At 48.9% G+C, this 21343-nt stretch overlaps 1 protein-coding gene across 2 annotated transcripts; it reads right to left on the reverse strand.

Annotated features, from left to right (window-relative positions):
• Positions 1-6961: 6961 nt before the first annotated feature.
• Pex26 (peroxisomal biogenesis factor 26) lies at positions 6962-20958 on the reverse strand. 2 transcript variants are annotated; one of them, XR_005284347.1, is made up of 6 exons: positions 20191-20958; positions 18978-19118; positions 16164-16459; positions 13406-13552; positions 9426-9662; positions 6962-8397 (listed from the first exon to the last, which is right to left on the reverse strand). XR_005284347.1 is itself a non-coding variant. In XM_038319878.1 (5 exons), the coding sequence occupies exons 1-5, from the start codon at positions 20406-20408 to the stop codon at positions 9559-9561; spliced, it is 906 nt and encodes a 301-aa protein (XP_038175806.1). In that variant the 5' UTR covers positions 20409-20958; the 3' UTR covers positions 6962-9558. The 2 variants fall into 2 exon arrangements, 1 of the variants encoding a protein (XP_038175806.1); XM_038319878.1 differs by having other exon boundaries at positions 6962-9662.
• Between the last annotated feature and the right edge of the window lie 385 nt (positions 20959-21343).

Below are 21343 nucleotides of genomic sequence, written 5' to 3' on the forward strand. Positions count from 1 at the left end.
CTCTAATAGACTACAGAAAATAAACTTTTATCATTTACATTGTATAGATAAAGACTCTGAAACCTACAGAAGTTGATTCTTAGCCCTCGTCAAGCAACTGGTAAAAGACAGAGCTTCACATCCAGGAGTCTGACGCCAGAGGCCTAAGCTCCAGGGATCGTTGGCTGTGAACCCAAACTGGGAAGCCAAACCTTACATGAAGAGGCTTGTCCACGCTCTATCGGCTTAGACCTTGAGGGTTCAGATACCCAGGACAGTGCTGCCAGATGAGGAGTGCCAAAGATGGAGTTTACCTTGTGGAAAGAACTAGAAAGAAGTGTCCATGTCCAGGTGCCCAAGCCTGTGACAGACAGCAAGCGGTGTCTTACCATGAGATAACCCGGATTCAAATACTTGACATTGGTAGTGAGTGCTGTGTATCCCTACCACCTTGTTTGAGTGTGACTATTCCAGTGTTGTTATCTCAGAGTCTGAAGGGGATTTGGAAAAGGGAGCATGAGCATTTTGGCCATAGTGTCACAGACACAGTGGCCTCCCTTTTCAAGTCTCCATGGTTACAGCATCTGTCATCAGGTTACCACTGGGAAAAAGCAAGTCTCAGGACAGCTGGAAGAGCACCCAGTCCCACCAGCTCTTCTCCTAGGTAATTCTTCCAAAGTCAACAAATTGGAGAAGACGTCACCAATTGGCCCTGCTTCTTCCCCACGCCCACACCTGCTGGCTGGTTGACTTCACAAATGGTAACTCTCAGGGCATTGTCTCTTTAGCTTTAGCCTCAACTCCTGTTCAACTCACCTGCCTGGGAGTGGGAGAGCTTTGTAAAGACACCAGTAGACAGAGGTGTCACACACAGGGAACTCAGAGGCGGGGGAACAAGAGGCAGTGAGTGCCTGGAGCTGAAAGACAGGACAGCAAACAGATGCCGAGGAAGAGATAAAGAAAACCTTACAGTCTCCTTCACCAATTGCTTCAGGCACCCTAGAGGCCAGCGCCTAAGGCTTAGACCCCTCAGGACATCAAAAGTAATGTCAACCCAGGGAACCACCTGCTTATTTTAAAGAAACTGAGGTACAAGAAAGATGATTTGTCAAAGAAAGGGAAGCCAAGATATCAGTTCACAAATTATGGTCTCAGGAAGCACACCCCTAAATTCCATCCCACAATGCCCACTCCTTATACAACAAAAGTACTTCATGGAGTGCATGCCTTAAAAACAGAAAAAGAGGCCATAAAAGGATCACTTATCCCTGCAGCTTGACAGCAGTTTGTGCTTAGCATGCTCCAGACTCAGCATTCTAAGGCGCACGAGCGCGCACACACATGGGCATGTCTTTTGACCATTGCTTTTGGCACCTATGAAGACAAGCCCTTCCCACTCCCCTAGCAGATCATAAAACCTATGAATGGGACAGACCACCACCACTGAGAGGAGAGGGGCTAAGTGCCTCAGAATTTTCTAGAGGTCTGAGTGTTTGCTGAAAGGTAGCTACCATCCGACACCATAGAGAGACTGGGAATGGATATGGCGATTTCGCCAGCTCCCAGCTTTGTAGCAGCTAGGAAGAGGAAGCCGGGTCTCAGACGACCTTCGGAGAGGAGCAAACACGCAGAGTGGCTCCTTTTGGAAGAGGCGGTCGGTCCACCTGAGTCACCTTGGTGGAGCCACCAGTCTGTCTTTGTCGTTTCCAGAACAGTGCAGTGAGCTGAGCAAAGGCACCACCAAACAGGCCCTGAAGCTGGTCCTTCCTCCTCCCGCCCTCACTCCTTAGGCCAGTGTCGGCCTTCATGGCTCCCCAAATTCTGCTGCTCCTACTCCTTCCTTCCTCTGACTCTCATGACCAAACTCCAACTTCATTCAACTCATCTTTATGAATAAAACCTCACTCTGGGGGCAACAATGGAAGGTAAGAATTTGACCTCTGGTGCCAGTTAGACTAGGTTCGAATCCCAGTACCGTTGAACAGCCAAGCAGAGCTGAACAAGCTGCCGGCTCTACGATATGTGCTTTGTCCTCTCCATCCCCGTCTCACTGGTGCAGTGCAGGATACAATCTGATAGCATACAGAAAGTGCTCAGGTCCATCTCGGCAGCAGGAGCAGGAGGGACCCTGTCAGCCTCCTCAAAGCGTGCCTCTCGACTGAACGAGAGCGATGCTTTATTATTAAGTGCAAGAACAAGTCTGAAAACAGAAAAAATATTTCGGTAGTGGCAACAGCATTGACCTCCCAGAAAGAGGAACACGCCTGAGGAGTGAGTGGCTAGCAGGTTGGATAAACAATGAAAAATGAAGAACAGAGGACGTTGGACATGAGTGGGCTAGGAATAAGCCAGTGAGTAGCAAGAGCAAAGGCTAACAGTTGGGATGGGGAACATGGCGGGTGCTGCATGGGTCTAGGTTCTCTCTGTAGCTGGGAACGGAGTCAAGCAAACCCTGAGAGGTCAGGAACGGACCTAGGAAAGTTCCAGTGAAAGGTAGCGGTGGTTGAAATCAGAGATAAAACGAGTCTCTAAGAGAGAGCAAAGGTTGAGAAAAACGACCCACCTCACCCCTGTAGCACTCAGCCCACCTCAGCCCTGTAGCACTCACCCCTGTAGCACCCACTCCACCTCAGCCCTGTAGCACCCACCCCACCTCACCCCTGTAGCACCCACCCCACCTCAACCCTATAGCACTCAGGCCACCTCACCCCTGTAGCACCCACTACACCTCAGCCCTGTAGTACCCACCCCACCTCACCCCTGTAGCTCTCACCCCAACTCACCCCTGTAGCACTCACCCCTATAGCACTCAGCCCACCTCACCCCTGTAGCACTCAGCCCACCTCACCCCTGTAGCACTCACCCCTGTAGCACCCACCCCACCTCACCCCTGTAGCTCCCATCCCAACTCACCCCTGTAGCACTCACCCCTGTAGCACCCACTTCAACTCACCCCTGTAGTACTCAGCTCACCTCACCCCTGTATCACTCCCCACCTCACCCCTGTAGCATCCCACCTCCCTACACATAAGTCACACCCCACAGGCCCACAGAGGAGGGGCGGATGGCATGGAGCTGAGCAAGGTATGGTGTACTGCCACCCTGGGAGAAAAAGCATTTGATGCAAACGTAGAGAGCTGAAGGAGAGGCTCAGGCAGAGAGCACTGCGAGCATGCTCCGTATCCTGGATCCTATCCCCAGGATGGGGGTGGGGTGGGGAGTATGACTTCTTTACTCCAGAACCTAACACCTATGAGGGCGAGAACTGTTGGTCATAGCGTAGCCATACAAGCTAGTTTCTGCCCAAGAAACAGCTCCATATAAATAATGGTGTTATTGGTAAAGTGGCTTTTTTTTTCAAACTGAAATTTGTTAAGAAAAATTGTTTAGGTTTCCAACCAAGTCTTCCAATATCATCTTATGCTTGTCAGTCTCCATCTGAGTGAACACGCCCTTAGGTAGGACAAAAGGGACAAGGGGTGCCAAAGAGTTTGAAGAGACTATTGGGAAACAGGAGAAAGACATAAGCTTGGGTCAGAAGCATTAAAACTAGAAGTGGGGCTGGGCCATGACGGCACATGACTTTAGTCCCAGCACACACAGAGGCAGGAGGATCTCTGTGAGTGAGTTTGAGGCCAGCCTGGTCTACAAGAGCAAGTTTCAGATGGGCTCCGCAGCTACTCTACTGGGAAACCCTGTCTCGAAAACCCAAAACCAAACCAAACAAACAAACTAGAAGTGGGCCACAAAACCCCTAGCCGGTGTATTCAGATCCAGCCCCGGTGCTGAGAGTGGGCACATGTGGCCATGCCACCATAAGGCCCTGTCCCAAGTTCATTTCCCTTCTCTTGGAGCAGAGGATCAGTCTCTCTCAAGTGCAAACTGCTATTTCCTCCACAGGTTCTCAAAGCTGCCAAGGTTAGGTGGTTTATACTGAAAGCAAAAGAAACCACTTTAAAAAGCTGACAGTCGTGGAGACACAGGCCTGTAATCCCAGCAGCTGGGAGCAGGACAGGAACTGAGAACTTCAAAGTCATCCTCTGTTACACAGGGAGTTCAGTTTGAGGCAAGCTTGGTTAGGTGGCTCATCATGCTATACACACGCAAGCACACACACACACACACACACACAGTACCCCTACCTTACCTAAGAAGATGAGGGACTCCCCCTAGTGGATGCCTGAGACTGGGGATAATAGTAAATTCTAATATATATATGTATATCATATATATGATAAAGATAAAAAACTGGGGTATTAAAGATATTTAATCAGGGGCTATGCCAAGCAGTGGTGGCGCACACCTTTAATCCCAGCACTTGGGAAGCAGAGGCAGGTGGATCTCTGTGAGTTTGAGGCCAGCCTGGTCTACAGAGTGAGTTCCAGGGCAGCCAGGGCTGAAACACAGAAAAACTCTGTCTCAAAAGAAAAATTTAAATAAATAAATAAGTCAGGGGGCTAGCAAGACGGCTCAAGATTCCAGTCAAGCCTGACTACTTTTCATTCCTTGGACCCACATAGTGAAGGGAAAGAACCAACTCCACGGGTTGCCCTCTGACCTCCACCCAGGCGCTGTGGCATGCGTGCATACACACACACACAATGATTAAAGAAAATTTTAAGTTTATAAGTTGGACACAGCATGAAATTAATCACTTGATAATAATGAGAATGGTCACAGCAACGCTGTAATAAGTGATAAGCACGTTTCACTCTCTCATTCTCACTGTACCCAATCAGTTTGGGACCCTGAAAATGTGAAAATCGTGGCCTTAAGTAAGTGGACAGGTTGAAGCAATGCTTGTAAGTCAGGGAAAGCAGGGCTGGGCACAGCTGGGTGACGGAGGTGATGCTGAGCATGTGTGAGACCCTGAAAGGCATCCATCCCCATCCCTGTCAAAGACAGGAGCATGCGTTTTTGTCAAAAGGCTGGATCTACTTCTGATCTACTTAATCCAGAGTAGGGCATCGCGCCCATAGCATCTAACTTCTAGTTCAACATACTAAGGGAAGGAAATAAAATGCAGAGGGAGAGCATTGGGGGCCTACATTTAAGCATTTCTCACTGAACTTCCAATTAGGAGAGTGAGGTCAGCCAGGGCCGGGACATAGCGTCTTGCCCAACTAAGGCAGAGGGAAACTCGCCACACCCCCAAACAGGGGCAGAGGTCCAAGTTCACTAATCCTGTAGCTTTTCCACGCAGAGAGAGTCAGGCCAAAATCCCTGACAGTTCCTCCCAGGCAGTTCACACCAAACCTTCTCTTTCAGACATTTCTTCTGACAGCTTTGGAGGCAGACTACAAGCTTAGGGAAAACCCGGAAGTCACCCCGACACAGACGCTGCTGCTGGGGCCGTGACCACGGGGGCTACTCTGGTGGCCGCTCTGTGGGAAGCGACAGTGAAGAGCTCTGGCCATCTTCTGCGGATCTTAAACCAAGCAGAGGGAAGCAGATCCCAGCCACGTGATAAGAAAAGGGGGCCGGGTGCCAGCACTCAGGAAGGGCTGAAGCAGGACTGTCACTTGAGCCGGCAGTTCAAGGACAATCCAGAAATGGCTATCTCAAAAGTTGGTTGTTCTGTTTTTTTTTTGTTTTTTTTAATAATTATTTATTTTATCTCACATGTATTGATGTTTTGCTTGCATGTATGTCTGTGTGAGGGTGTCAGAATCCCTGGAACTGGAGTTACAAACAGGTGTGAGCCGCCATGCGGGTGCTGGGAATTGAACCCAGGTCCTCTAGAAGAGCAGTCAGCGCTCTTAACGGTTGAGCCATCTCTCCAGCCACTTGCTTTGTTTTTAACTCTTAGATGTAAGTATGTATATGTACCCTTCCATGCCTGGTACCCGAGGAGGTCACAGGAGGATGTCAGATCCCCGTTACTGAAGTTGCTGATGGCTGAGCCACCATGTGGATGCCGGGAAGTAAACCAAGGCCCTCTGCAATACTGAGCGATCTTAAGCACTAAGCCGTCTTCCCAGCCCGTTTTTGTTTTTAAATGAAAAAGTGGTCTTGTTATATACAACTATGGAAAATGAGACAGATCTCCCTGTGCTCACAGGGAGCAAAGTTCCCTTGATTAATGAAGTTGTTAGTGTTTTTTTTAAGTGGTAAGGGTGTGTAAAGGCAGTAGTGTGCAGTTATTGTGTAAGAGGAAGGAAAACTTGAAGGGTGGGTGAACATACCTGATGATACCAACAGCAGTTGCCCTGGGGCAGAAAACGAGGCACAGAAATGGATGCGTTGAAGGGACAGGCTTTCTTTCCCATAATGACCCTTTATATCTTATGCATTGCTTTGTATATGCAAACTCTAATATATTTATGTCTTCATATACATATGTGCATATGCACATGAAAATGTACATGTAAGTACATATACATGCAAAGAGCAGGCGACATTACAGGCATCTTGTATTCTCAGAGCATCATACCCCCCTGCGGGGGTTAGCTCTCCTGCCTACCTCCGCCTGATCCCAGCCACCTGTGCCAGCCCAGCCTCCTGTCTAAGCTCAGGACGCCTGTTCCGGCTGTCCCAAGCACTCCTTCGGTCACAATGTCTGTTCTACATCACACTTTGCACACCTGGGAGCTGACTGAGTCTACCTAGTCTTCCCTCTCTGATACAGCTGCCTATTAACAATGAACTCCAGCCGGAGTGACAGAGGAGCCTGGGTGGGAGGAGCAGGGTAAGAAGTCTAGGAGGCTCAGGAGGCCTGGGTCTTATTCAGCCTGTGACTTAGGACAAACGGTTTCACCTTTCTGCGTCTCGGTTTCGTTAACTGAAAAAGAAGGTGGTTGCAAGATAGCATCTGCAATTGAGACACATCTCCCAATCCCAGCATGCCCTGTTCTTCTCAGACATCAATCCCCTTCTGAAACTGGCCAGTATGTGTGGCATCTTGAATGGCAGTATTCAAATGCAAGCAGCATAATTTTAAACATTCTCGAAGCCCTACTACAAAACATAGAAACAGCCAAAATTAGTTTCAACAGATTTTATTTAACCCAATATATCCAAAATATTATTTCAACATTCAGTCAATATAAAAATCTTTATATTTCCATTTTTTATTTTAGCTTTTATTTTTGTTTTAGTAGTTGGTCTTTGAAATCTAGTGTGTATGTTTTACAATTACAGGATGTGTCTACATAGATGAGCCACATTTCATGCTCAAAAGCCACTTTTGGCTGATGGCTACTGTACTGTTCTACCAAAAAAGCTCGCCCTTCACTTTGACCTCGTTAAGCCCAGAGCCGAGGACCAGCCTACACCCTTGGAAAGGCCAAAGTAACAGCAGTGGTTTGGGTTGCAAGTTCCTCACCTGACAGGCAGCTGGTTAGGGCTGGATACAGACAGCCCTGTAGCAATCAGGACAACAGCCAGAGTCCCACAGGCCCCCAGCAGAACAGTGAGGAACACCAGGAGAGAGCAGACGGACAAGCGGGGCACAATCAAGCCTATGTGCTCAGGGTTTCATAGCATAGGACAGCACACGTGCCATGTGCACATGCCCTCTTCGGATGCCCGCTCATTCACTCCCCTGAGCACCTGTGCAAGCCCAGCTGGGTCTCAGCTCAGCCACCACTCACAAGAACTCTTCCTCGGGGCAGAAGAAGTGCCAAAAGCTTCTGACATGCCTATTGAGTCATGTGTGAGTCCCTGTGAGATGAGACGGCTGACCTCTGCCTAGCAGTCACCCATGCAGCGGGGCAGGAATGCGAGCCTTGCTCTGCAGCTTCCAAGAGCTCACAGCACTGGTAGAGGTGAACAGCCCCACCACAGTCAAAGTCACCACGGCAGGGGGTGGGCATGAGCCGGGCTGGGAACTGAAGAGGCCTGAAAAGCCAAGGGTCTCCTGCGGCAGAGCTGCTACAAGACCCTCCAGCAGTACCAGCAAAACCACAGTGGCGAGGCCTGAGAAGGGCCTGGCAGCTAGGATGCAGCATACCTGGGAATCAGAGTAACACAGCAAAGGAGCTGACGCCAAATCCGCTAACATGGAGCCTAAGTTTCCATTAGGAAGAATGTGGATTTGTATCCTGTGGGCCATGGAAGCCATTAAGGAGGTTTTTCTAGGGCAGCGAATGTCCAGATTCTCATTTCAAAATCATTCTCATAAGGTGCATGAGTCACAGATATTCAAGAAGATGGTGGGTGGAGTCCACCGCTCAAGCCCTGGGGTTCTGGGCCAAGTTGGGCAATAATAGTGAAATTCACATCTCAAAAGCAGTAAGAGAGGAATCATTGTCAACTCTTCTGAATCCTTTTCTCTCCCTACCGATCTAGGGTCTACTTAAGAGTCATCCACAAAATGATAGGGAAGGGCTATCATGATTCCCAAGACTTCAGGATGCAGATGAATTATAAGTAACTGTGAAGTTTCTTCTTCTAAGGAAAAGCTGTTGACTCATGCTCCTACAAAAAAAAAAAATCAACCAGCAATGAGCTAGCAACCCTCCCTGCATTCTCGTCATCCACTCGACAGAGATCCGGTGTGGGTGGCTGCATGTACCTACACAGAAACACACGAGACCTCCGTGGTCATCAAAGAAATGCCTCCTCCCCGAGGTTTGTCCCTTCGGCCCCCACCAGCCCCCCTGGCCCGGCCCCCATAGCTCTTCCAGCTCACCTGATTACCCAGTTCCATTTTCAGCGCTCAGCTCTGAGACTGGCCTACTTTTCATGCTACACGAGCAAAGAAACTTGGGCATGACACAAACTACTGACCACAGCTAGGACAACAGGGCACAGAGAGGGGACCTGTGCTGTGTGTCCTAAGGGGAAACAGTGATGAGACTAGTAAGCTGGACAGGCCGAAGGTGATGGGGTACAGTGGGAAGACAGTGGGTCCGAGAGAGCTAGGCTTGGGCCCTGGCACACTGGAAAACTGAGCTAAGACGATGAGGCACCGAGAAAGATCACATTCCCCGGAGATAAGGTCGGGCAGGCTCACTTTGCTCCCAGCGGTCACGCAGATGGGTCAAAAGCCACATTCTGCCTGAGAGGCAAAAAGCCTCAAGCAGAAGCCTCTCACCCGACTGCAGGACCAGTGGGGGAGGCGGGGGTGGGAGGTGGGGATGGCATCTGTGGGAGGAGCATGGGAGAAGATAGTCTCTGGTTTCACTGCCCTGGGGAGCAATTCTCAGAACTAAGTTTTTCAGAAGCAGAAGGCTTCTCCACCAGATGCCTGTGAACTCCGAACTCCCTTAGCACCCTAACCTGGAAAGTCGTCCTCTGCCTCTGTCTATAAGACAGAATGTTCCGTGCTCCGGGACCCCTCCTCTCTGAGGAGCTGTTGCAGGAAGAAGTAAGAGAACTGTTCTGGGCAGCGAGACCTCTGCTCTGTAGCTGGGCCTCAGGCGTCACTATTTCCACACTCCCTTTGAGGCCAGCCACGGTGGGATGCCAAAGGGAGGGCTCAGAGGCAGCAAGTCACAGCTCACCTGCCTCCTCACTCTTTCTAGAAAGAGGTGGGCCCACTCCCACAGTGCCCACAGTGGGGCTCGGTCACTGGACTTGACTCTTCTGCTTCTGTAGATGTGGACAGTAAGAGACAAGGCAGCCAGGTAGGACCACTCAGTCACGGAGGGCAAGTGGGTAGAGCCGAGAGAGTGTGGCCTTCTGGATCCGGCGGAAGAGCTGGGCCAGCTGGTAGATGAAGGGCAGTGAAGAAGGACTTGCTGTGGGGAAGGGAAAGGCTGTCGTGAGTGCTCAACCCTCAGCCCTCCATGGTGGCTAAGAGACACACCTGGGCTTCCTGCTATTCGAAGCCTCCCCAACAAGGACTTTCTCTTTCTCTGAGATAGGTTTTCTCCACTAGAATTACAATAAGCTTGAATATTCTAAGAAAATAATACAGATTTATTGCGTCTTTCTGATATATGCACAGATGCTGGTGGCTCTCAGAGAAGCTCCCACCCGTGCTTCCAAGTGTGTCTCACTTCCTTCTGAGTGCCTCTCTTCACTCCCATGCTTAAGCCTATATTAAAATATTTTTATTGGGGTTGGAGAGATAGCTCAATGGTTAAGAGCACTTGCTGTTCTCACGAAGGCCTGGGCTCCATTCCCAGCACCCACCTGGAGGCTCCCAACCATCTGTAACACAGGTCCGGGGACCCAGCACTTCCTTTGCCTCTAAGAGCACATACATACATGCAGACTCATACATATTTTTTAAAGTGTTAAAAAATGCTTATTAAGTCCCAACCCTACTTCATGAAAAAATAAACACCCTGATAGCAATGGCTGCCACTGGGGAGGATCATTTGGGGAGACTTTCACTGCATTTTGTACCTTTATATGCCTTTTCAGTTTGGAGCCTTATGACAGTATTGCCTATTACACCACAAACTGACCACACTGAAAATAAATTTTAAAAATCCACTGATGGAGGAGTGTCTATGTGTTACTTTCATTGGTTAATAAAGAAACTGCCTTGGCCCTTTGATAGGCAGAAAATTAGGTAGGTGGAGTAAACAGAACAGGATGCTGGGAGTGAGGCAGATGCCTCAAGCAGTCGCCATGACTCTCCTCTCTGAGATGGATGCAGGCTAGAATCTTCCCCGTAAGCCACCCCTCATGGTGCTACACAGATTACTAAATATGGGTTAATCAAGATGTGAGAGAATTAGCTAATAGGAGGCTGAAACTAATGGGCCAGGCAGTGTTTAAATGAATACAATTTGTGCGTAATTATTTCGGGTGTGAAGCTAGCCGTGCGGGAGCCGGGCGGGATGAAAAGCAGGCCTGCTCGTCTCATCACTACAATCCACCACTTGTTTATTTTCCTTGTTTGGATCACAGATTTAAAAAGCAAACAATAACTATTTCTACCTTTGTTTTGGTTTGATTTGGGAAGGTTGTTTTATTTGAGACAGGTCTTATGCAGCCCAAGATGGCCTGGGACTTGTACAGGCAAGGATAACTGGCCCTCTGATCTTTCTTCCTTTGTCTCCTAAATGCCACCACACCAGGTCTCACTGGTGCTGGGGACAGAGACCAGGCCTCAGGACATACCAGGCAAGCATGGTATCTCAGCCCATCACTGACCTCCAAATAAGGAATACATACTTCTTTCTTAAACAGAAAAAACCACCCCAGGTCCTTAGATGGCTGAGGCAGGAGCCTCAGCTGGGACTAGAGGTTGAGACCAGGCTGGGCAACACAATGAGAACACACAGACCTGCCCCTCAAAATGGGGAACAGCAGTGTTTAGGGCTAAGGAGAGGGCTCGGTGGGTAAAGCACTTGTAGAACAATTATGAAGACCTGGGTTTGAATCCTGAACACCCATGTGAAAGTCAGGCACGGTGGCAGCACAAGCCTGTAATCCCAAAGCAGGCTCCAGGTTCAGCGAAGACACACTCTCAAAACCTAAAGCAGAAGGGCTAGGGCTGTAGCTCAGTGATAGTATGATAGTATGAGGCCCTAGACTTAACCCAAGCCGTCATCATCATCATCATAGCAATAATAATAATGTGGAGTGTAAGAGAAGAAAGCACCAATGTCAACCTCGAATGTCCATGCTTGTGTGCACATATGCATACACAAATGCACACATGATGGGCGAGGAGGGGAGTATTTACTCCTCTAAGGCTGGGGATGAAGCCCAGTGCTATATCTGCCATCTACCACCAAAAACTACCCCTAAACCAGGCAGCGGTAGCATATGCCTTTAATCCCAGCACTTGGGAGGTAGAGGCAAGTGGATCTCTGTGAGTTCGAGGCCAGCCTCGTCTACAGAGCGAGTTCCAGGACAGGTTCCAAAGCTACACAGAGAAACCCTGTCTCGAAAAACCAAAAGGGGGAAGAACTACCTGTAACCCTCCATACATGCTTTTTTTCTTTAAAGCAACTGACCTATTTCTTCCCAATTCTATTTGTATCCTACACCCAGGTCCTCCTCTCCTGAGGGCCAGGACAATCTGAGGAAGCTGAGCAGCTTGGGACACACCCAAGTTCAAATGGCTTCTGCACCACCATTTAGAAGATCAGCGTTTATGACAAAGAAGAGTTTAGGGAAGTCTTAAGGCATTTCTAAATTCTTATCACATCTACAAAGTAGGCAGTCAGGGACAGATGGAAATCACAGACTATACTTGTCCGTTTTACACGTATTTTTCCAGCATGAGAATGTGCTTCCCACGTCAGGTGTGGCTGCTCGCCCATCTTTTTCATAGCTGCAGGTGAGTTTCATGTATAACTGTCCAGAGGGGACATTCCTGCTCAGAGTCCAGCAAAGGGGTCAAACAAACTCTAACTGACTAAGGTAAAGGGGGAAGTAATGAAGACAGGGACCTAAAGTCAAAAGACGGCAGCTTTAAAAACAGGCAGACAGTGTGACTCTAGACTAGTAACTGTGCCTCTCTGGTTATTAGATTTCTCAACCAAAAATGAAAGAAAATGAACGGATCAGGCTGGAGAGATGGCTCAGTGGTTAAGAGTACTGGCTGCTCTTCCAGAGGTCCTGAGTTCAATTTCCAGCAACCACATGGTGGCTCACAACCATCTGTAATGAGATATGGCACCCTTTTCTGGGCATGTGGGCATACATGGAGGCAGAATACTGTATACATAATAAATAAATAAATAAATCTTTTAAAAAAGAAAATGAATGGATCAAAACAGAGGATTTTCATTTCCCCTTGATTCTGAAAGCTATATAATCCTACCCTACATCTAAATTCTTGAGAAAAGCAAAGATTAGGTTGTAATCAAGGAGAGCAAGGAGAAGGCAGAAAACCCAGCTTGGGATGCACACCCACAGTCCCAGGGCTTGGGAGGCTGAAACAAAGAAGTTGAGGACATTTTGTACTAGGCAGCAAGACCTTGTCTTTTTTGTTGTTTGTCTTTTAAAGGTGGAGGAGGGTGTTTCTCGAAAAGTGGTCCCCTAACTGTGGCCCAGTGTCTGCACACTGGGTGAGTACTCCTCAGGAAACCCCCAGGTGTGTTCCCAAATCTCACTTGGAAAGCTCACATCTATGTCACAGTAAAGCCGAAGAGACGAACCACCTGAGGCACTGCACACATCAGCAGGGAACGTTCTGTAACCAGAAGAAGCTGTTTCCAGCTATTTTCCCACCTCGTCTAGAGTGCATCAGAATTTCATCTACAATTTCAAGGTCACACTAGCCAGGAGACACTTGGATCAGCAGACTCTTTCAGGTGCTACAATGAAGAGGGCTCCCTTAGCTTGCGTTCTGACTAGCGGTTGTCCCCGGATGGAGTAGAGGCCTAGGTAACTGCATCAGCAGGGTGGAAAATGTTCTCCAGCTGTTCTCCTCGGTTCTAGGCCTGGTCTCTCCTTCAGGTGAGGTTGACTCTCATTTATTACAGAAGAGGCTCAGAGAACAACGTCACAGGGGGTGGCTCCCTCCCAGCAGCTCCTGCTCTCACAGGCCCTGCTGTAGGCGCCCTTGACTCACCTGGGTCAAACCGCAGAACCAAGAGACAGAGGATCAAGGCGGCCAGGAGGCTCTTTTTGAAGGGTTGAGAGAGGAGGTGGCTCGCCACAGAGCCCCAGAGCCGGTGAAGCAACCTCAGCAGTGACATCAGCTTACGGGAGAAGGAACCTGAGCAGGAGACAGAGCATTGCAGGGTAAGCCGGGCGAATCAGCTTCCCCGGCTGAGCCTTGAGCTAGATCTGAAGAGTCAATCAGAACAGAACGAGAATGATTTCCTTGCACAGCTCAAGAAACAGTTCAAAAGAAAACGCTGAGAGCTCTAAAAATGGCATTGTTTGTTTAGAGGTTCCGTTTCGGTTTTGCAGTGCTGGGGACGGATCCATGACCTTGCGGGTGCTTGGCAAGTATTCTACCGCTGAGCTACACCCTCAGCTGTGCAGAGATGGTTTCAGGACAGGCTGTCTGAAGACACAATCCATGCACACAGGACCAACCTACTCAGCTGTCTAGGTGTGTCTGAAGACACCGGGCCCCCCTATTTCACAGCATTCTTCGTGTTACGAATTGACACATAAATAATAACTCAGAGCCGTACCAGTGACATGTCAACACAGAGAAGAGAAGGCTCGAACATACGCAGTAGAGAATCCAGATGGGGATTGTGGATAAAATCATGACTACTGGTAGCCAGAGACAAGTGGTGCAGTTCCACAGAGGGCCCCGGACTGGCCACGGGGGTGGCGGCTGTGCTGTCAATTTTCATGTCACCTTGACACAGACAAGGACTCACTCGGGAAGAGAGAACCTCTACTGAGACAATGCCCCCACCAGACTGGCCTTGGTGTGGCTGAGCCTCTTCCACAGAGCCACAGAGCCACAGAGCCACAGAGCCACAGAGCCACAGAGCCACAGAGCCACAGAGGTCCGTCCCTGGGCTAGCGGTCTTGGGTCCTATAAGAAGGCTGAAGACGTCATGAGGAGCCAGCCAGTAAGCAGCGGTCCCTCTATGACTTCCATGTCAGCTCCTGCCTCCAGGTTCCTGTCCTCAGCTCCTGCCCTGGCTTCCTTTAATGACAGACTGTGAAGACAGGCAGGGAAGGGCGAGATGAAATGAACCCTTTCCTCCTCAGACTGCTCAGTCCATAGTGTTGGACCACAGCAACAGAAACCTACCTAGGGCAAAGGTGGGAGGCCTGGCAGCCACAGGCCACTCCTGAAGCCAGCAATCTGCTATCAGAAAAGGGCTACGATCCCAGCAGGTCCACGGGGAAAAGTACTTTGGAGAAAGGATTATAATTTCCTGATTAAATGACAGGCTTTCATTAAAAAGGAGAAATTTTAACAATCTCTAAGCTGTAAAAAACAGAAGATGTTGAAAGAAGATATAAAGCTAACTGTTTTTCTAGTTCTACTCTGAAATGGATATTTTGTTTCTGATGGTGGCAAAGTACATAAAAATATATTCAATGTGGAAGTATAAGATTGAATATGAAACTCCACAGCTTCTGTTCTGAATGGCTATTCAAATTGTATACAAGTTCACTGAACTGTGTATATATATATATATATATAGTTTTTTTGTTTGGTTAATTTCGGTGTTTTGGTTTTTGTTTTGTTTTGTTTAATTTACAATCATTCTTTGTCACATCTAAAATATTTAGTTTATTTATTCCACCGCACAATAAAGTGATATCATACCAAATAAAAGGGATAAACCTTTCCTATAATAAAGTTCACACACACACATATTGTATGCTCAGTTCCTGGCACCCACACTGTGGAGCTCACAACTGCCTGTAACTCCAGCTCTAGGGGGCTCTGATGTCTCCAGCCTCCATGGGCAACTGCATTCACATTCACATATCCACACACAGACGCTCACATGAACATAATAAATTATTATTTGAAAAAATAATAAAAATAAGTCTTTAAAAATTAAAGACAGAAGGCACTGGTCCAGGAGACAGGCAATGTTCTAACCTTGGACGTGTTCACACACAGAAGGAAGGAAAGGCAACTGGAAAGACTAAGGAGCAAAGATGGTTTGGGGCCAAGTGCCTCTAAGTTCCTGTAACAGAACAACCTGACTCCCGGCTCCTCTCCACTGCCTTGGAAGGATGCTACCAGAAGCCACCAGGTAGCACAACCACATGCTAATGAACAAGGCATACCTTAGCTGAAAAAACAAAACACCCGAAAGCTCTAGTTAAGTGATGGCAGACAGGAGGCTGCGCACAAAGACCCGAAGCTGAAGGAGGTCATTTTTAAGTCATAAGTTACCAAGTTAAGCTGTGTGTATTCATGCTAGCATCTGAAGGAGTAACAGCTCCCAGGCCAGCACGACGGAAGGAATAAAACCTAGTGAGAGGTTGCCAAGGAAATGACTAATCAGACACCAAAGGAAAGCGACTTTTCTTTCTTTCTTTTCTGTTTTTGATTTGTTTTGTTTTTCCAAGACAGGGTTTTTCTGTATAGCCCTGGCTGTCCTAGAACTCACTCCATAGACCAGGCTGGCCTTGAACTCACAGAGATCTGCCTGTCTCTACCTCCCATGTGCTGGGATTAAAGGTGAACACTACCACAACCAGTCTTTAGTCCTGTACTTGGGAGACAAATCAGGGTCAGGGGACCCAGCACGACGTCCCCAGATGCAGAGACTGTAGCCTGGTTTGTAATGCAATGCAGCGGATTTCCGTCCTGTGACTTAAACTCTTAAGTTCCTAAGCTTAGGGGTGCCACGGAACCCCTCTGCAGGGGCCAGGGAGCCCTGATGTCCTACCTTCCTGGCTCGGCTTCGGTTGCTCCTGAGAACTCAAGGGCTCCTGTGTGGACTGTAGCCTGGCTGTGCGAATGGCCTGGAGCACTTCTTCCCGCTGCTCCTCGCCGAAACCTGCAGAGCCCAGTGCCAGTCCCTCGGCCTCTGACAAACGACCCAAGGGTAGAAGCACCCGGAGTACGTGGAGTTCTGCCAGGGATCCGTACTCAGGAAGGCCCTGGTTGTCTGGGTCTTGGAGCCAGGCATCAACCGCAGCCAACACAGCTCCAGGCTCTTGCATTTTGCTGTACAGAAGGATGCTGCATCCCCAGAGGAGAAGAATCAGTGTTCTACAGGAGACTCACCCAGAACCACATACTTCTGCAACCCTACCCACCCAGGTCCTCCAGCCCTTCCCTTTGGGACAAGAACACTGTTAAGAATTAAAAATTGGAAGACAGGAGGGATAGTGATTAAGTATGCACCGCTCTTGCAGAGGACTGGAGTTTGATTCATGGTGCCCATACTGGAGAGCTCACAACCACCTCTAACTCTAGTTCTGGAATATCTGATACCATCTCCTGGCCTCCAAGAGTACTGGCACTCACATGCATGCACACACACACACACACACACACACACACACACACACACACAATTTTTTAAAAATAATAATAAATTTTTAAGAATTAGAGATTGCAGCCAGGCGGTGGTGGCGCACACCTTTAATCCCAGCACTCAGGAGGCAGAGGCAGGTGGATAGATCTCTGTGAGTTCAAGACCATCCTGGTCTACAGAGCTAGTTCCAGGACAGGCTCCAAAGCTACAGAGAAACCCTGTCTCAAAAAAAAAAAAAAATACAGTGGCTTGTGCCTTTAATCCCAGCATTTGTGGGGCAGAGGCCAGCAGATCTCTGTGAGTTCAAGGTCATCCTGGCCCACAAGTGAGTTCTAGGACAGCATAGGCTATTTATTACACAGTGCTGGGGAACCTCCTTCAGCCAATGGCTTTTGAGAGGCTGGACCAAGTTGAGGCATGGCTTTGGGGTACCAAAAAGCCGCGTTCCCACCCACTCACTCCACTTTCTACCCCATTATCCCCCACGCCACACCTGGATGTTGGACCCATTCCAATTTCCTCACTGTGATCTGTGAGTTCCCTTTTAATAAGGAAAACTTTAATATACCCTATTCAGAGCTAGTGTGGAATTTCTTTACCCGCATCAACACAGAGAAACTCTGTCTTGAGGAAAAAAATGAAAGATTGAGGGTTTGAGAGATGCTCAGAAGTTAAGAGCACTGGCTGTTCCTCCAGAGGACCCAGGTTCAAGTTTCAGGATCTACACGGAGGCTCTTAACTGTCTGTAACTGCAGTTCCAGGGGATGCAGCACCCTCTTCTGGCATCTGCGGGCATCGGACACTCATGTAGTGCAGCTGTACAATACATGCAGTGCGATGCATGCAATATATTCAGGCACAACACCCATACATGTAATAAAATAAAACAAAAAGTAATTTTATTTTGGTTTTTCAAGACAGGGTTTTGCTGTAGCTATCAAGCCTGTCCTGGAACTAGCTCTTGTAGACCAGACTGGCCTCGAACTCACAGAGATCCGCCTGCCTCTGCCTCCCGAGTGCTGGGATTAAAGGTGTGCGCCACCACCACCCAGCTGTAAAATGTTTTTTAAAAAGAGTATTAGCTGTGCCATACTGAGGATCAGAGTTGGGGGCCTAGCACACACATAATAAGCAGGATGTGGCTCCACCCACATCTATAATCCTAGCATGGAGAGGGAAGAGACAAGAGGACCTACTGGGGCTTGCTGGCTAAGAGCCTAGCCAAGAAAGAATGTGAGCTTCAGGTTCGGGGAGAGACCCTGCCTCAGAGGAATCCAGCAGAGAATGACTGTTGTAGGAATTCCTACAGCAGTGGCCTTGACATTACCCACCCACTTGGGCATGGCCTCTTAGACTATATATGCCAATGTGAAGCGTGCATTCGCTCTCTCTTCCGGCCGTGTAATTTGGTTCCTGTTCCCCATTTGTGTAGAGGACTGTAATCTATATGTCTACCACTAAATAAATAACCCTTTATTATATTCAATTCTCAGCTAATATGGGATTTCTTTTAAGCATCCATCACCAAATGGTAGATGACTACAAGTATCCTTCTCTCATCTCAGTGGTGGCACTTGATTGTGCTTATTTATTTATTTGCATACTCATTTATTTATTTATTTTGGGTTTTCTTTATATATATATATATATTTAATGATTTATTTAACTTTATTTTATGTACATTGGTGTGAAGGTGTCAGATCTCCTGGAACTACATTTTCAGACAGTTGTGAGCTGCCATGTGGATGCTGGGAATTGAACCCAGGTCCTCTGGAAGAGCAGTCAGTGCTCTTAACCACTGAGCCATCTCTCCAGCCCCTCCCTTCTCTCATCTCCATGAGCACATGCATGTGCACCCACACACACACATGCACATACACCACACGCACATCACTTATACACATACCTACACACAGAAAACACATGCCAAAAACTTTTGTTAAGAATTAGAAATCCCCAGGAGGGAGCAGGAAGCTTGACTGGCCCTGTCCACTCATTAGCCTGGTTCACTACTGTCCTGTGTAAGCTCTCTTTTCTTCTCTCTACTCCCAAATGCCGCCTTCCCCATCTTTAGCTGCTGTGGTCTGAGGTCTGAACAAAGTGGGGAGACCTGAATTTGAAGGGAACTAATACAGAAGGAGGACAAACGAGCCATGAGACCCTAGCTCAAGACAGGACTTGGGTTCCTAAACTGACCCGGTGTCAGCAACCAGAACCTACCACAGCTCCAGGACTTTGGGAGGAAGCTTTTCAGGATCCTGGTAATACTGGAGGACCCAGGACAGGACTTCTCTCCACCGATCCATTTCTGCCAGAGCCTGGATCCCCACAACACACAGGGAGCATTTCACCTCCAGAACACTGTCAACAGAAAGTCAAGAGTCAGGCTGAGCATGGCACCCCCTCTCTCCATTCCCTCTTCCACTCTGACTGGACTGCTCTCTGGCTTCCAACTCGGAGGTTACCACCCTTGCCTCTTCTGTTATTGACTGGACCAGGCCTCACTATGGTCTCTTGGGCTGCCCATCCCCCTGGAGTTAGGTTCTGGAAACTTCTCCGAGTTAAGCTATTGCCCAACATACATCTTGGCACTCGGGTGGAATCAGAACTGAATGAGCCAGGTAATCAATCCTCTGGGAACGGCACATGGCAAGCATAGGCCAAGAGGTGTGCCTTGAAGGGGAGAGGGCATCAACAGTTTGCTTAGTGCCAAGTGGGCTTGGAGGGAGGGGTCTGGCTGGGTGTTCATATAGGAAATCAACTGGCCATTAGAATCATCTGTGTCCAGGTGGCCAGCATTGGCTGTGCATCATCCACCCCCTAAAAACCACAGTCCATCTCCCCAGTTTTTGCTTCTCTGACATCAACTTTGGCTATTCATTCTGCCTACTCACTCCCTGGTATGCTCACACTGCTAGCTCTGAGGAAGGTTTGCACTCCACAGAGAAATGGTGCCCCCAGCTGCTAGAGGAGGCCTATGCATCAGAAAGAGCAATCCGGGGCAAGGGTTTCCTAAAAGTAATTCATCCAATCCTTCAACAGGACCAGACCGCACTTCTGCCTTGACCCCCATTTTCCACGATCCGGCAAGGCCAGGAGTGAATGGGGGACGGGTTCCCAAAGGAGACCTCCTGCTACCTGCTTACTGATCCCCTTAGAACACTTAATAGACAGTCACGCTGTCCTCCTGCACTGAAAGAGTGAGCAACGAACTGGCTGTGGTTTTCCCCAAACTGTTGCATGATTTGACTTCTTCATCGTACAGTGACCCTTTCTTCCTCAGTAGCACGGGTGCAGAATAAGCAACCAGCCTCTCTCAGAGAGGACCTCCTAGTGAAAGCAAGGTGTAAGGCTGGTACAATCTGGCCATGCCAGAAAAGCAGACCGAGTTCCTCCCCACAAGGATCAGAAAGGAACGCAGCCCAGAACGTACGTGCCATTTGCGGGCTCCTCGGCCAGGCTCTCCCAAGCCCGTTCGCAAGTCTCTAGTGCGGCATGGAAGTCCAGATGCACCACCAGCAGGTCGGACGCCTCCTCCAGCAGGTGCACCGCGGGTGATACAGCCGGAAGGGCACGCGCAGGCTCGCTGCTCCGCAAAGGGCCCCCAAGCCCTTTCAAGGGGGCTGCAGAAGTCGAGGAGTCGTTCTTCATAGCCAGCCTTGGGCTCGTCACCCGTCAGGAGGATAGCTTCTCCGGAGCCTCCTGGAAATCCAGAGCGGGCCCGGTAGATGACCGGCAGGCCTTGTGCTATCCTCCTCCACACCTCTCCAGGTCAGTTCCTAGGAAAGGACCGTGAAGACGGGGACCCAAGGCACAGCCTGCGCTCGCCGACAGCCTAACTCTTGGAGGAGAGGCCTGCACAGAAGTCGACGTGCTGCCGAACGTCAAACACTTGCTCCTGCCTCCCCTCGACAAGTGTTGGAAGGACCAGAGCTCCCTGAGCCGCAAGCGCGCCGCCAACAGAGCCCTACTCTGAGAACGCACAGAGGTGGACACCTCCGCCTCAGCCACTACGGTGCACTCGCGCGCCCTGAAGCGCGGAACTCTGGGAGTTGTAGTCCTGGCCTCTGCGCTGAGAAACTTGAGGGAGCGTTCCGACTACAACCTCAAACCTTTGGCACCCAGAGGTGTCATCCTCCAGAGAGAACGCACCAGTTCACCAGCTTTGGATTGGAAAAGTTGGGCAGCTCAGCTGAACCACTAGTGAAATCTCCTATGTCCTGTGAAAAGTGATCCTTCCCAAACTAACCGGAAGAGGCCGGACGGAAGAAATTCCAGTAAGGAGGTGGAGCTACCTTCACCTTTATTCTGAACCTCCGAAGGGGTACGTTGAAGATCAGGGCGGAGGTGGAACTGAGCCTGCATTGTTTGTGTAAAACAAACATATCATAAAAACAAAGGCATGCATATGTAATGCAGTTTTTCAGTAATACAGTACTGGGACCAAAGTAAGAAATGCTAAGTTGCAGCTATTATATATGGTTGGTTGGTTGGTTTGTTTGTTTGTTTGTTTTTTGAAACAGGGTTTCTCTGTGTAGCCCTGGGTTTCCTGGAACTCGCTTTGTAGACCACGCTGGCCTTGAACT

The sequence above is a fragment of the Arvicola amphibius genome, chromosome 2 (genome assembly GCF_903992535.2).
Source record: "Arvicola amphibius chromosome 2, mArvAmp1.2, whole genome shotgun sequence".
Taxonomy (NCBI): Eukaryota; Metazoa; Chordata; class Mammalia; order Rodentia; family Cricetidae; genus Arvicola; species Arvicola amphibius.